The 12,833-nt window shown below is 39.8% G+C and overlaps 4 protein-coding genes across 4 annotated transcripts; all 4 read left to right on the forward strand.

The window, feature by feature from the left end:
* The first annotated feature begins 2,311 nt into the window (after positions 1-2,311).
* Positions 2,312-3,281, forward strand: LOC121599495 (ficolin-1-like). The gene has a single exon (XM_041927339.1). The coding sequence runs from the start codon at positions 2,382-2,384 to the stop codon at positions 3,195-3,197; it is 816 nt and encodes a 271-aa protein (XP_041783273.1). The 5' UTR covers positions 2,312-2,381; the 3' UTR covers positions 3,198-3,281.
* A 1,862-nt stretch (positions 3,282-5,143) lies between these two features.
* LOC121598923 (techylectin-5B-like) lies at positions 5,144-7,333 on the forward strand. Its single transcript, XM_041926297.1, has 2 exons — positions 5,144-5,153; positions 5,196-7,333. Exons 1-2 carry the CDS (start codon positions 5,144-5,146, stop codon positions 6,656-6,658), a joined length of 1,473 nt encoding a protein of 490 aa, XP_041782231.1. The 3' UTR covers positions 6,659-7,333.
* A 1,273-nt stretch (positions 7,334-8,606) lies between these two features.
* On the forward strand, positions 8,607-9,468 carry LOC121599478 (ficolin-1-like). The gene has a single exon (XM_041927312.1). The coding sequence runs from the start codon at positions 8,617-8,619 to the stop codon at positions 9,418-9,420; it is 804 nt and encodes a 267-aa protein (XP_041783246.1). The 5' UTR covers positions 8,607-8,616; the 3' UTR covers positions 9,421-9,468.
* A 911-nt stretch (positions 9,469-10,379) lies between these two features.
* On the forward strand, positions 10,380-11,512 carry LOC121599361 (fibrinogen-like protein A). Its single transcript, XM_041927098.1, has one exon. The coding sequence runs from the start codon at positions 10,409-10,411 to the stop codon at positions 11,375-11,377; it is 969 nt and encodes a 322-aa protein (XP_041783032.1). The 5' UTR covers positions 10,380-10,408; the 3' UTR covers positions 11,378-11,512.
* The last annotated feature ends 1,321 nt before the right edge of the window (positions 11,513-12,833 follow it).

Here is a 12,833-nt window from a genome sequence, read left to right on the forward strand (position 1 = left end):
AATAAAATTGTAATGTTAAATAAATGTTTATCTATTTATTTAATTTTGTAAATTGTCCGCCTAAGGCTTAACAATTTTTGGCTTAAAAAACTAAGCAGAGGAAGGAATGTCCGGGTTAACGAATTATGGAGTGGGACGGATGATAGTGTTGAGAATGAGGAGCAGAAACGGAAAGGTGGGATATGGTAGTCGAAGAGATCGGTGTGGTCATTTTGGCCGTAACGGGCTCGGCGAAATTCAATGTAGAGGGGAGCTCTGGAGCGTAAGGGCCGAGACGGAACATAAAGCGAGGTATAAGCGACAAGAGTTAGGGGCTATCGCAAGGAGATCCAAATAATTCAACTTTAAAGGAAGTTGTTTCACGACAAACGAACCAGCACGGGTAAGCCTGGTAATAGAGTCTTTTTAACCTTTATCTCTGCGACCGGATACCCGTGTATGATTTTCATTTTCAAACTGATATAACTTTTTATTGAAAAATGGTAGCTACCTTTTCTTTGACGTATCTTTAGGAAACAAAATGTTTATGAAGAGAACAGAATAAACATATTTTGTAAAAATTCCAAAATATTTTTTTTATATTTTCTTTTTATACCCCTCATCTGGACGACCGGCATACCCCGAGTATCCCATACATTTTGTATGGGAAGTGATAGCTATTCATTTTAAAGTTCAATAATTTTTAATGTAATGAATATCAAATAAAAAAAAAGAATGGCATTACTTTAATTTTGTGGAGAAATGGGAATTTTAAAGTGTCATTTACTCTTTTTAAAATATTTTGTAAAATATGGCAACAATTTTTTTCATGGGCAGCCTTCAATGCTGCACCATATTAAATGCATTAGTAATTATGCACTTCATGCATGATTCTGATAATTTTGATTGAATATGAATAGAAAATCAGAAATTCTAATAACACAAAAAACAAATGTTTTCAAACATATTTTTTTATTATTAACTTTATTTCTTAAAATAAAACATGAAACGTATAAAATACTGCGTATTTTATTTAATTATAGATTATGTTCTACTTTTTACTCAAATGTGCTTATCTTCTTATCATATTTCAATTATGAAAAAAATATCAACAGAGAAAGTGTTGTATTGTTTATGTAATTCTTCTTCTTCTTCTTTTTTTTCTCAACAACCGTTGTCGGTCAAGGTCTGCCTGTATTACTTATGGGGTTGGCTTTCAATGATTTTTGGATTACCCCCCCTCCCCCCCCACAGCAGGATAGTCAGTCCTACGTATGGCGGCACGGTCCATTTGGGGCTTGAACCCATGACGGGCATGTTGTTAAGTCGTACGAGTTGACGACTGCACCATGAGACCGGCTAGATGTATGTAATGTAATTCTATGTTTATGAAATTGTACATTCCAAGCATATATTTTGTATAGTATTGACTTTAAAACAATATAAGACAATTAAAAAAAGAATATTTAATTAAAAATCGCCTGAAATATGAATGGAAAAATGTACTTTCAATGTATTTTACAAAGAACAGCCGAAAAAAACATCCATCTAACAAGCGGATTGTCAAACTAAAAATATATATTTTAAATAGTAAACGAGAATTAAAAACAATCCCATTTCTTCACTTACGTAAATAAGATTAATGTACCTAACCTTTGTAACATTTTTGAAATTTCAACTTTCAATACAACAAAAGTTATTAAAGTTTTAGTTTGAAAAAATAATTACTTCTCTTACAAAATGTATGGCATACATTTGTATGCCGGTCGTAGAGATGAAGGTGTAAATTTGGTCATAGAGATGGTTAAATGTTCGCCACCAGCCTTCCTGCTCATAGCTCTCGCAAGTAAGCACACCGAGGACTTACTGACGTGCAGTCAAGGTACAATTTTGTTACATATGGAGTATGGCTTTACGAGATAATTTAATCAATCGCATAGTAGCTTGATTCGTGCGGGAATTTCCTATTTCTTGTTTACGTGTCGAGCGAAGTTGAGAGATAGTGCTATAGACAAAGGCGCAGAGATATGGGGTAAAGTTTCTTGTACAAGATGGGCGGTACCTTTATAATTTAATTCCTGCATCTGCATGCAACGAGCGGGAATTCCATGCCCGTTGTTGATGATTTAGTGTTGACGAATTTCGATCGCGATAGTGATACGCTTGCAATGTTTAGTACATTTGTTGCCTAAACTGATATTTGATGTAATCAGTGTTATATTTTACTAACTGCTGTAACTAACTGCTTGTTATAAAACCGACTAGCTCTTCTGCCCTTGTTTAAAATTGTAAAGTAATCTACTCCAGACTAGACCCCTATAAAAGTAAGCTGCATTAACCGTTGCTCAGTATTATTGGTAGGAACTAGCGAATAGAAACGTTGTGCATTATTTTAGTTTACAATGAACGTGTGCGAAGCTTTATTATACATGGTGGTTGTAATGATATGTACGCAAGGAACGCAGGTTGTTTGTTACGGAAAATTTGTTAGATATTCGTTTCTGCCAAGTGTTGAGTACCACCTGATAGTATCTAGGTTGGTCAATTTCTATAAAATACTTGAGGTACTAGAATCAGGAATGAAGAAAAGTGTTGCGTTTGAGTCGTGCAAAGAGATTCTATCGAAGCGATCGGGCAAATACCTAATAAAGCCTAGAAAAAACGATGAACCTTTCCTGGGATATTGCCAACAGACTGCTTTCGGAGGAGGTTGGTTAGTGTTCCAGTATCGTTACGACGGATCGGTGGACTTTTACCGCAACTGGACCGAGTATCGGAATGGGTTTGGCAGCATGGATGGAGAGTTCTGGCTTGGGCTGGAGCATTTGTATCAGTTGACCTCTTTGCGAAAGCACGAACTGCTGGTGGAGCTGAAAGACTTCGATGGAAACTACAAGTACGCGCGGTATGATGAGTTCGCGATCGGGAGTGAGGCTGAACAATATCCGTTAGTGAAGCTGGGATCGTACACGGGAACAGCGGAAGACGCTTTGACTTTCCACAAGGACGATACGTTCTCCACGAAGGATCGGGACAATGATAGCTGGGTCGGTGGAAACTGTGCAACCATTTGGAAGGGAGCATGGTGGTACAACAAATGCGGTCATTCTAATCTTAACGGAGTTTATGTCAATAGTTATAAGAAAGAATCCATGCATTGGTCCCTAAAACATTTTACAGGAATGGCGTACACAAGAATGATGATACGCGAAATTTAGCGACCGGAGCAATGTAATTTGTATCAATAAATGAAATCGAAAAAAAATCGATTGAATTAAACTACGTAATAAGATTTTAATAGTTTTGAGACGTTTAATACAAAGTGTATCAGCAAAAGATGCGAAGCATTTCAGTACCTCGAATCATTTGATTGTTTGGTTGTTTATTGATTATTATCATCCGCCTGACGGTTTAACAACATTCTTATCCTACACGGAAACCTAAGCTATACCTGACGAAAGACCTTAAATAAATTACCACAATGCTTGTACTAGGAAGCGGACAAGGAAGAAGATTGAATAGAATGTAAGATTAGCGAACGGAAGGATAACAAAGAAGAGTTGTAGTCAAATAAGTGCTATAAGCTATTGTAACGACGTAACGCCATAATTAACTCAAGAGTGTTGCTTACTTGGGCGGTCCCGTGGTACAGCCGTCAACTCGAGCGACTCAATAACACGCCCGTAATGGGTTCAAGCCCGGAATGGACCCGTCTCCCCGAAGTAAGGACTGACTATCACGCTACGTGGTATTTTGAATAAAGTATTGAAAGCCTGTATAGGCCGGCATGTCCGCGTAGGACGTTTACGCCAAATAGAAGAAAAAGTGTTGCTTACTTAATGTGATTGTTTCACTTCTCATAAACTGGTAACTGCAAGACTTTTGATAGACTTTTAATCGTTAGTGTTAAACTGAGTTGTTACGTTGTATTGTGTGTGGTTTATTATTTGGGAAATTATAAATGATTATTTTACGTTAAAATAGAGCTGGTCCTGATGTACAATCAAGTTGCAAAACTTAACAACATATCTGTCGTGGGATCAGGTCTAGAATGGATCGTCGAAAGCACATATACGCCGGCATTTCCACGTGGGACGTCAAATATCGGAGCACCACCCAATCCAATTATTATTCAGTAAAAAAAAAACACACAACGACTACAGTACGATCGCCTAGCCTTGTAGACTGGTGAGGTACAACTTTATTGCATACTACATGTTTTACCCAATTTCACACGGGATTGCATAACTTTCTCGTTTTACCCATGCACCAGGATAAACGGTCTTGACGGTCAAGGACTCAATTCATTCATTATTTTGATAAAAAAAGAAAAAAATGAAACGCATCAATTCAAGATGGTTCTTTTTCAAAGTTTTTTGTGTTCTTTAGTACTGTTTCTTTTTCATTAACACATTAAAATATCAATTATAACAATTAAATATGACACGTTAAAGGGTGGTCTGTTCTGTCCGAACGGACAACGATCAAGAACCCTCTAGAAAAAGGAAAGGGAAGGAGCGGAAAAGGGTGTATGGGTAAAAGGAGCTCAAAAAATCATTGTCTATGTGCTAAATTTGGTTCAAATCAACACCGTAGTTATTGCGTGATGCAAAACTGTATATGCGGACAAATGCAATACAAAACAACCGCTCATTTTTATTTATAAACGAAGAATAAAAATAAGAAGAAGAAGAAGAAGTGATGTAGCATAAAGATCATCTTTCATAAATCTGTTTACATTCCGCGGGAATTTCCTATTCGTTGATGACCTTTCGTCGAATAGACAAATTTAATCGTACAAGAGAAAGAAAGAGCGAGAGAGTTTCATTTTCTTTATCTGATGAGCTTTGATTTTAAGAGATTTCGTACTGCTCTTCCATCTACATGAATCGAGTGGGAATTCCCTTCCCTGTGTTGACGATTTAGTATTGACGAACTTCAATCGTAATTATGATACGCTTGCAATCTTGAGCACAGCAGTTGTCTAAACTGGTATTTGATGTAATCAGTAATCAAATTGATAAGCTGTTTTATTTTGTTGTTTTGCATAAAGATTATCTAGTTCAGGCACAACTATTATAAATACGAGTGGCGAGAGTCGTTTCTTAGTATCAACTAGTGCTTTGAATGAACAAGTCATCTCAGGTTTAGTGATTAGATCACGATGATCGTTTGTAACACTATTGTATATGTTGTTGTGCTATTGGTATTCACAGTGAAGGCTGATGGTGATGAACAAAACGTTACTATTCCCTCTTTTGCTGACGAGGAGTACCGCACAAAGGAAACCTCGCTGGAACAGTTGCTGTTAAGAGCTAACGAGATCGAGCAGAAGCAGTCCGATGTCATTGAGATGATCAACAATATGTTGCAGAGCATGGAACACATTCGAGAGTCGATAGACGAGAAACTCGCTTTTCATGCGATCCTGTCCGATCGTTTACAGCTGACTATCAGTCAGTTGGGGGATATGATGGGCTTGAATCTCACCGCTCTGCAGATTCAGTCCAGTATCGCGATAAAGAAGGTTCAAGAAACAATCAGCCAGAAGATGTTGCACCAGCAGAAGTTATTCGAAGGGTTACCGGCAAGCATCAACCAGCTGAGTGAAACATTGGCTCAAAACCTTACTGCGCTACAGATTCAGTCGTCTACCATAATGAAGGATCGAGAGTCAATCGATCAAAAGCTATCACATCTGGAGAAGCTGTTTGAAGAGTTACCGTCAACCATCAATGGAAGCGTCAACCAATTGAGTAAAACTTTGGATCAAAACATTACTGCGCTACAGGCACAGGTTAATGCCACGATAAAGCAGGATCGAGAATCAACCGATCAGATGCTGACTGAGATTAATGGTGCCATTAAACAACTAGTTAAAACTATAAACCACAACTACATGACGCTAGAGACTCGGCTGAATAAAATACAGTCTGAACAAAACGCCAGCAAAAAATATGCGCAGATGCAGCTGGAGATACAACAACAAGAATCAAAGAAAGATTTAGAAATGTTAATGCTAAAATCTGGCTTGAATCTTCAAGGTATTTCGTTTCGTTCGTGTTATGAGAATCCATCAAAGCGATCAGGAAAATATGTTATACAGCCAAGTAACAACGATGAGCCATTTCTGGGATATTGCGAGCAGGCTGCTTTCGGAGGAGGTTGGCTAGTGATCCAGTATCGTTGCGATGGATCGGTGGACTTTTTCCGCAACTGGGCCGAGTATCAGCACGGATTTGGCAGCATGGATGGAGAGTTCTGGCTTGGGCTGGAGCATTTGTATCAGTTGACCTCTTTGCGAAAGCACGAACTGCTGGTGGAGCTGAAAGACTTCGATGGAAACTACAAGTACGCGCGGTATAGTGAATTTGCCATCGGCAGTGAGGAAGAGCAATACCCGCTAACGAAGCTTGGATCGTACACGGGAACGGCAGGAGACTCATTGTTGTATCACAAGGGCAAGAAGTTTTCGACGAAGGATCGGGACAATGATCCATGGCAAACTACGGATTGTGCTAACCAGTGTCAAGGAGGATGGTGGTACGGGTTCTGTGCGCATACAAATCTTAACGGAATGCGTATAGATAATGTGACTGAAGAGTCAATGACCTGGTTCCACTACAATAAATCTTGGCAGGGTATGGCACACTCAAGAATGCTCATCCGCGAAACATAGCGATTTATGTACCGGATATTTGCGTACCGTATGCGTTAGTTAATCCACAAGACTTACGACTTGAATAAGCTTGATGTTAAAACGTCTGTTGTTATGTTTTGCGGACAAAATAATTCATTGCGAAAGCTTTGAAATGTGGGGAGGGGGAAGTAGGTGTAAATTATTTGCCAGCCTCGGGGTCTCAACGTCCACCCTTCCGGAGTCCCTTCGAGCTGTCACTCTCTGTCCACTTTTATACACACAACATACTATAGACTACCGATTTACGGGGCCCCAGGCGATCGTCTAGTCCGCCTACCGTTAGATCCTCCTCAGTTAATGATGTATGATCCAATCTACAATTGTATTCGCAGTTTCCTATAACAACAGTCGAGGTTACATACTAAATATTTTATCTCTCTGGCTTGTATTAACTATTCTTTCACTTTCACCCTCTCTAATTTGAATCTCCCTCTTATTTGAAAGTCCAATCGGCTCTCCACAATATTTAAGAATAAAAAAATTAAAGGACAGAAGAAAATTTATCGTTAACGAATTCAGGATGAGATGTTTGTTCTTTAAAATAAAAAAAAATAAAAAAATAGGAACAGAGTAACAGTTGCAAAAAAGGGTGTATTTTAGCGAATTTTAAGGAAACCATTGAATGAAAGCGCTTGAAATGAAACTGCGCTGGATGTTTACACATCCTACTTTGCATACATTTTGGGGGACGATTTGGGGCCCCATGTCGAACCTCCGCTTAGGGGACCGAGATGGATAAATCCACTACTAGCGTCACAGGATATAAAAAGGCGTTTCTTCAATCTGAAATCATATCTGACACCAAATCTAGATGGGTTCAATCTATGTCCAGTAAGCTGTACCAGCTGTGCTAATATAAAGCATGCATTTATTATCTAGCATTTTTTAACTTTTTAGATGCGACGACCATTTTCGATCAAAGCCTTCCTGTACCACTGATAGGCTTGGCAATCAGTAACTTAAATGCCCATAGCAGGATAATCATCCCAGCGTATGGGGGCACGATCCATTCGAGGATTTTACCCATGCCGAAGTTATTGAGTGGTCCGAGTTGACGATTGTATCACGAGATTGACTAATTATTTGAATTTCACTTACTACTTAAAACAAATAGTTTTTTTTTACATAAATCGTTTACAACATCACGGCACTCAAACGATTGTCGAATGGAACAGAATGCTTCGAATCGAATGGCTAAATATTGGAATCATGGATCAAGTGGATATCGTGGCATAAAAAATAAATACATTTTATTCTTCGTTGTTCATACTCACATATTATAATACATTTTTTCCAACCAGTTCTGCCATATGAGTACAGATTTAAATTTTATAATAATTATTTGTCTAGTTAAGATAAGCTAAATTATAACAAAAAGTATAATAGATGTTACAAATTGCACCATAATACCAAATGCAACACCATTTTTGGTTTCGCTTATCACGATTTTTATAAACGATACGCGACGAAGTGCGATGAATATTCCTGTGAGCATGGGAGAGTGCACAGGCAACACATACTGTGTGCGAGAAAGAGTGAACAAGTATCTTGCATGCAGCAAGCAACAGCCGGCCAATGCCGGTTTTTTCAAAGAACGGAACGCACGAACGATAGCACCTTGCTAACAATATTGAAGCGGCAAAGACCGGAGTGAACGGAAAGAATGAATTGAACGGAACGGAATGAACGGAAAGAACGGAAAGACCGAAATGAACGGAACGGAACGGAATGAACGGAACGGAACGGAACGGAATGAACGGAATGAACGGAATGAACGGAATGAACGGAATGAACGGAATGAACGGAACGGAATGAACGGAACGGAACGATTTTGTATAAAGGATCGGAACGGAACGGCCTACATAAAGAACGGAACTTTTTTACTAGGTTCGGACCGGAACGGCCAACACTAGTACCTACAGCACAAACTGTACGAAATGGAATCTACTATAAAGGAGGATCGGAAGTCCTTCGCTCAACAGATTCAGTCAAACATGGCGCTCATTGAGGCAGCGTACGCTAACCACGTAAAACTGAGGGAGGAGATCCAACTGCTCGCGTCAAAGAAAGATCTTGCACGATTTGTGACTATTTCGGGCGTGGATCTTCAGAGCATCTCGTTTGAATCGTGCAAGGAGATTCTATCGAAGCGATCGGGAAAATACCAATTACAGCTTAACAAAAACGATAAACCTTTCCCGGTATATTGCGAACAGACTGCTTTCGGAGGAGGTTGGTTAGTGTTCCAGTATCGTTACGATGGATCGGTGGACTTTTTCCGCAACTGGGCCCAGTATCGTCACGGGTTTGGCAGCATGGATGGAGAGTTCTGGCTTGGGCTGGAACGCTTGCATCAGTTGACATCAGCGAGAAAGTATGAGTTGGTGGTAGAACTGAAAGACTTCGATGGAAACTACAAATATGCACGGTATAATGAGTTTATGATCGGTAGTGAGGCAGAACAATATCCGCTAGCAAAGCTGGGATCGTACACGGGAACGGCAGGAGACTCATTGATTGGCCACAAGGGCCACAAGTTTTCGACTAAGGATCGGGACAATGATTTTGGAGGTGGAAACTGTGCTGCATATTGGGAGGGAGCTTGGTGGTACGACAAATGTTTCAGTTCTACTCTGAATGGACTTCGTAAAAACAATGTGAGTGAAGGAACTATGCTTTGGGGTGGCTACAAGCCAAAATCTGGACTGGCATACTCAAGAATGATGATTCGTGAGACGTAACGGTGATGAATTATAGTTTCCATTAAATAAACGCACTCGCACGCATGAGCAAAATTTTGATTCTATGTTCAATTCTCTATTCTCGTTGTTTCTATGTTAACAACGATTCGATGCCGGTAACGAAGAGTTTGTGTACACTTAATTTGTTTTTATGCACCACTTTGGTACGATGTTGCAACTCCAACCACAAAACTGACACTCATTTCCCCCAGATGGCTCATACAGATGGCTGCTAGTTGCTGCTCAAACAACAAACAAAAAAAAATGCGTTGCAGAACCAGCAGATAACAAGCTAGCACAAAACGTTTCGGCACACGCGATTTGTCGAAAATGCACGAGCATCTAGCTCCATTTCACTAATCTTTAATTGCTGCACGCGACTGATACGCGTTAGGCTTTCGTTGGTTTTGGTGGTTGTGTTTTGATTTGCAACTTTAACGCAAGCGATAGGGAGTATGAATGGAAAAAAGGAACATTTCGAATTACAAATAACATTATTGACCTTTAACATGGGAAACCCCAGAAAGAAAAAAAACACGAAAAGAAATATGATGACTCAACCGTTCTATTTGCTAGAAGTTCGACATGGTGTAAAAAAAAGATTTATTTTGAATTACAAATAACTTTATTGACCTTTGACATCGATGAACCCATAAATCATCACGAATAGCATGATGATGATTTATGATTTATTTATTTATATTTATTCGTTTTTATTTTCAGTCAGTTCAACTTGAAACACTATTGAGAATAAGTGCTCTTTATTATTTTACTTTTTTTAATTCTTTTGGTTCTATTTATTGGCAATGTTCATCTTTGTACATGGAAATGCTATTTTATGTTGCTTGCATGGTTTGCATCACTTGCAATACTGATAAGCATTTCTTCCCATGACTTTCTTCGTGTTTACAGTATAAAAGGAAGCTGCATTAATCGTTGCTCATTAAAGTCATTCCATAGATAGCGTGGCGATTGGTACTTGTGCAAGATGTGCGTTTCGAAGGTGATTATGCCGTTACTGCTGGTTTTGTTCCTTTCGCAAACAAGTCGCGGCGACAATCATCACAACGTCAAAGGTAGGAATGAATCAAGTTTTGCATACGAGCTGATTGCAAAACAATTGGAGTACCTGGAGCAAAAGCTGGACGAAATGGAATCCGCCATGAAGGAGGATCGGAAGCTCATCGATCTCCAGACTCGATCGAACAGAGCGCTTACTGAAGCACTTAACGCCAATAACACACACATGAGGAAGGAAATGCAACTGCTAGCATCAAAGAATGATCTTGCTCGGTATATGACCATTTCTGGCTTAGATTTTCAAAGTATTTCGTTTGAATCGTGCAAAGAAAATCTATCGAAACGATCGGGCAAATACCTAATACAACCTACCGAGAATGATGAACCATTTCTGGGATATTGCGCACAGACTGCCTTCGGAGGAGGTTGGCTAGTGATCCAGTATCGTTACGATGGATCGGTGGACTTTTTCCGCAACTGGACAGAGTATAGGAACGGGTTCGGAAATATGTGTAGAGAGTTTTGGCTCGGGTTGGAGCATTTGCATCGCGTAACATCAGCCCGAAAGCACGAGCTGATGGTGGAGCTGAAAGACTTCGATGGAAACTACATATACGCACGGTATGATGAGTTCGCGATTGGCAGTGAGGCTGAACAATATCCACTAACGAAGCTGGGATCGTACACGGGAACGGCAGGAGATGCATTAAATTACCACAAGGATATGAAGTTTTCAACGGTTGATAGGGATAATGACGTTTCAACTACACACTGTGCTAGATATTGGAAGGGCGCTTGGTGGTACAAAGGATGTCATAATTCAAATCTGAATGGAATCTACAAAAACAGCGTGGAAGGAGAAAATATTGTTTGGAACACTTACAAAAGGTACTGGGGATTGGCATACTCAAGAATGATGATCCGTGAAACCAAATGAGAATCTTTTGGTAATAAAAGAAAGTAATGGTACACATGCAACTAATTTGTGGTTTAAGGTATTCTATCTGACTGTTACCGATAACATCTGGCAATATGTTACAGTTGTTGCAGTTGTTGCCAAATAAGTTTCTATTTAAAGACAATGTGTATCATTGTATGTAACAATGTGTATAATTATAGTTATAATAATAAAACTAATAATATAAAACTAATAAATATAATAGTCAACGCAGGACGTAATAACCCGGCCTGTTGCCATAACACTCTTCCACGCGGTGACTTCATTCGCCTTAGCAAAACCATCACCGGCAATAGCTGGAATGGTTATTGGGTTAGCAGCGGTTGCTCTTTCCTCAGAACCATCAATACTACAACCAAACCATTAAAATTGATTTGTATTCTTCTACTAACCTTTATAAAGAACTCTAACCAAAACCGTATGTGTAACTGACAAATATTTTTAATAAAATCAACGGATAGCTTTAACATTCTGGGCGCTGTGTGGCTCGCTTTGGAATCACAGCTTTGTTCACTCTCCTTCTCTGTGATTGGTGACTCAGCAACTCTCAGCAGAACGTATTGCAGCGTGAAGAAAGAGAGAGCACATATTGCAGAAGCGGCATCGTACGTGAGGATCGGAAAGAGACTGAACGATCGTAAGCCAATGAAACGCTCTCATCGCTTTCTTATCTTGCACTGTTTTCTCCGCAGAAAGTTAATGCAAAATGCCAGCGCCCAGAGTGTTAAGTAAACTGAGACTACTTGGTGTAAGGTTATTGCAAGCCACAAATGGCTTGCAAAGAACAATGTTAGATTTTAAGTTTAGAGTTAAAAGACGCGAATGAGGTCAATGAAGCTCAAAGTCTCTATAAAAATAAACAAACAAAAAAATCTCCGGCACCCTAGAACGAGCAACTATCGTCTGTGTTCTGTTTGAATTGAAAAATTCAAGCGAACCCATCCCAGCACGAATGAACTCTAGTCTCAACACAATAGTCGGTTTGAATGGGCAGTGAATCATTGTACTTAGTTTATAGCGGTGGTGCAATCCGTGGTGTCAGTGGCGCGTTAAACGGTGGGCGGACTGGGCGGCCGCCAGGGGCCCCGGCGATCTAGGGGGCCCCGTCATTGTGGATGTTCGACTTCGTACCGATTCTCCCCCCCCCCCCCCTCTGGATGGGACTTTTACCATCTGTTTCAAAAAGACTCATTTTAATTAATTCGTTTTTCCCACCGCTTTACTCACTGTATTTTGTCGAGGGCCCCGAACTGCAGAAAACCGGGGCCCCGTACTATTCAAAGCAGCACATTAAATGTTCTAAGAAATCTGACAATACTTGCATCAAGGTCGCAAGCGAAGAACGCTGCGACACGCGCGCACAGCTCAAATCAATACCTCATCATCGTTGGCGCAAAGTATTGGACAGAGCGAGAAACCGTCAATTTTTGCTGGT

Source organism: Anopheles merus, chromosome 3L (genome assembly GCF_017562075.2).
Source record: "Anopheles merus strain MAF chromosome 3L, AmerM5.1, whole genome shotgun sequence".
Classification (NCBI taxonomy): Eukaryota; Metazoa; Arthropoda; class Insecta; order Diptera; family Culicidae; genus Anopheles; species Anopheles merus.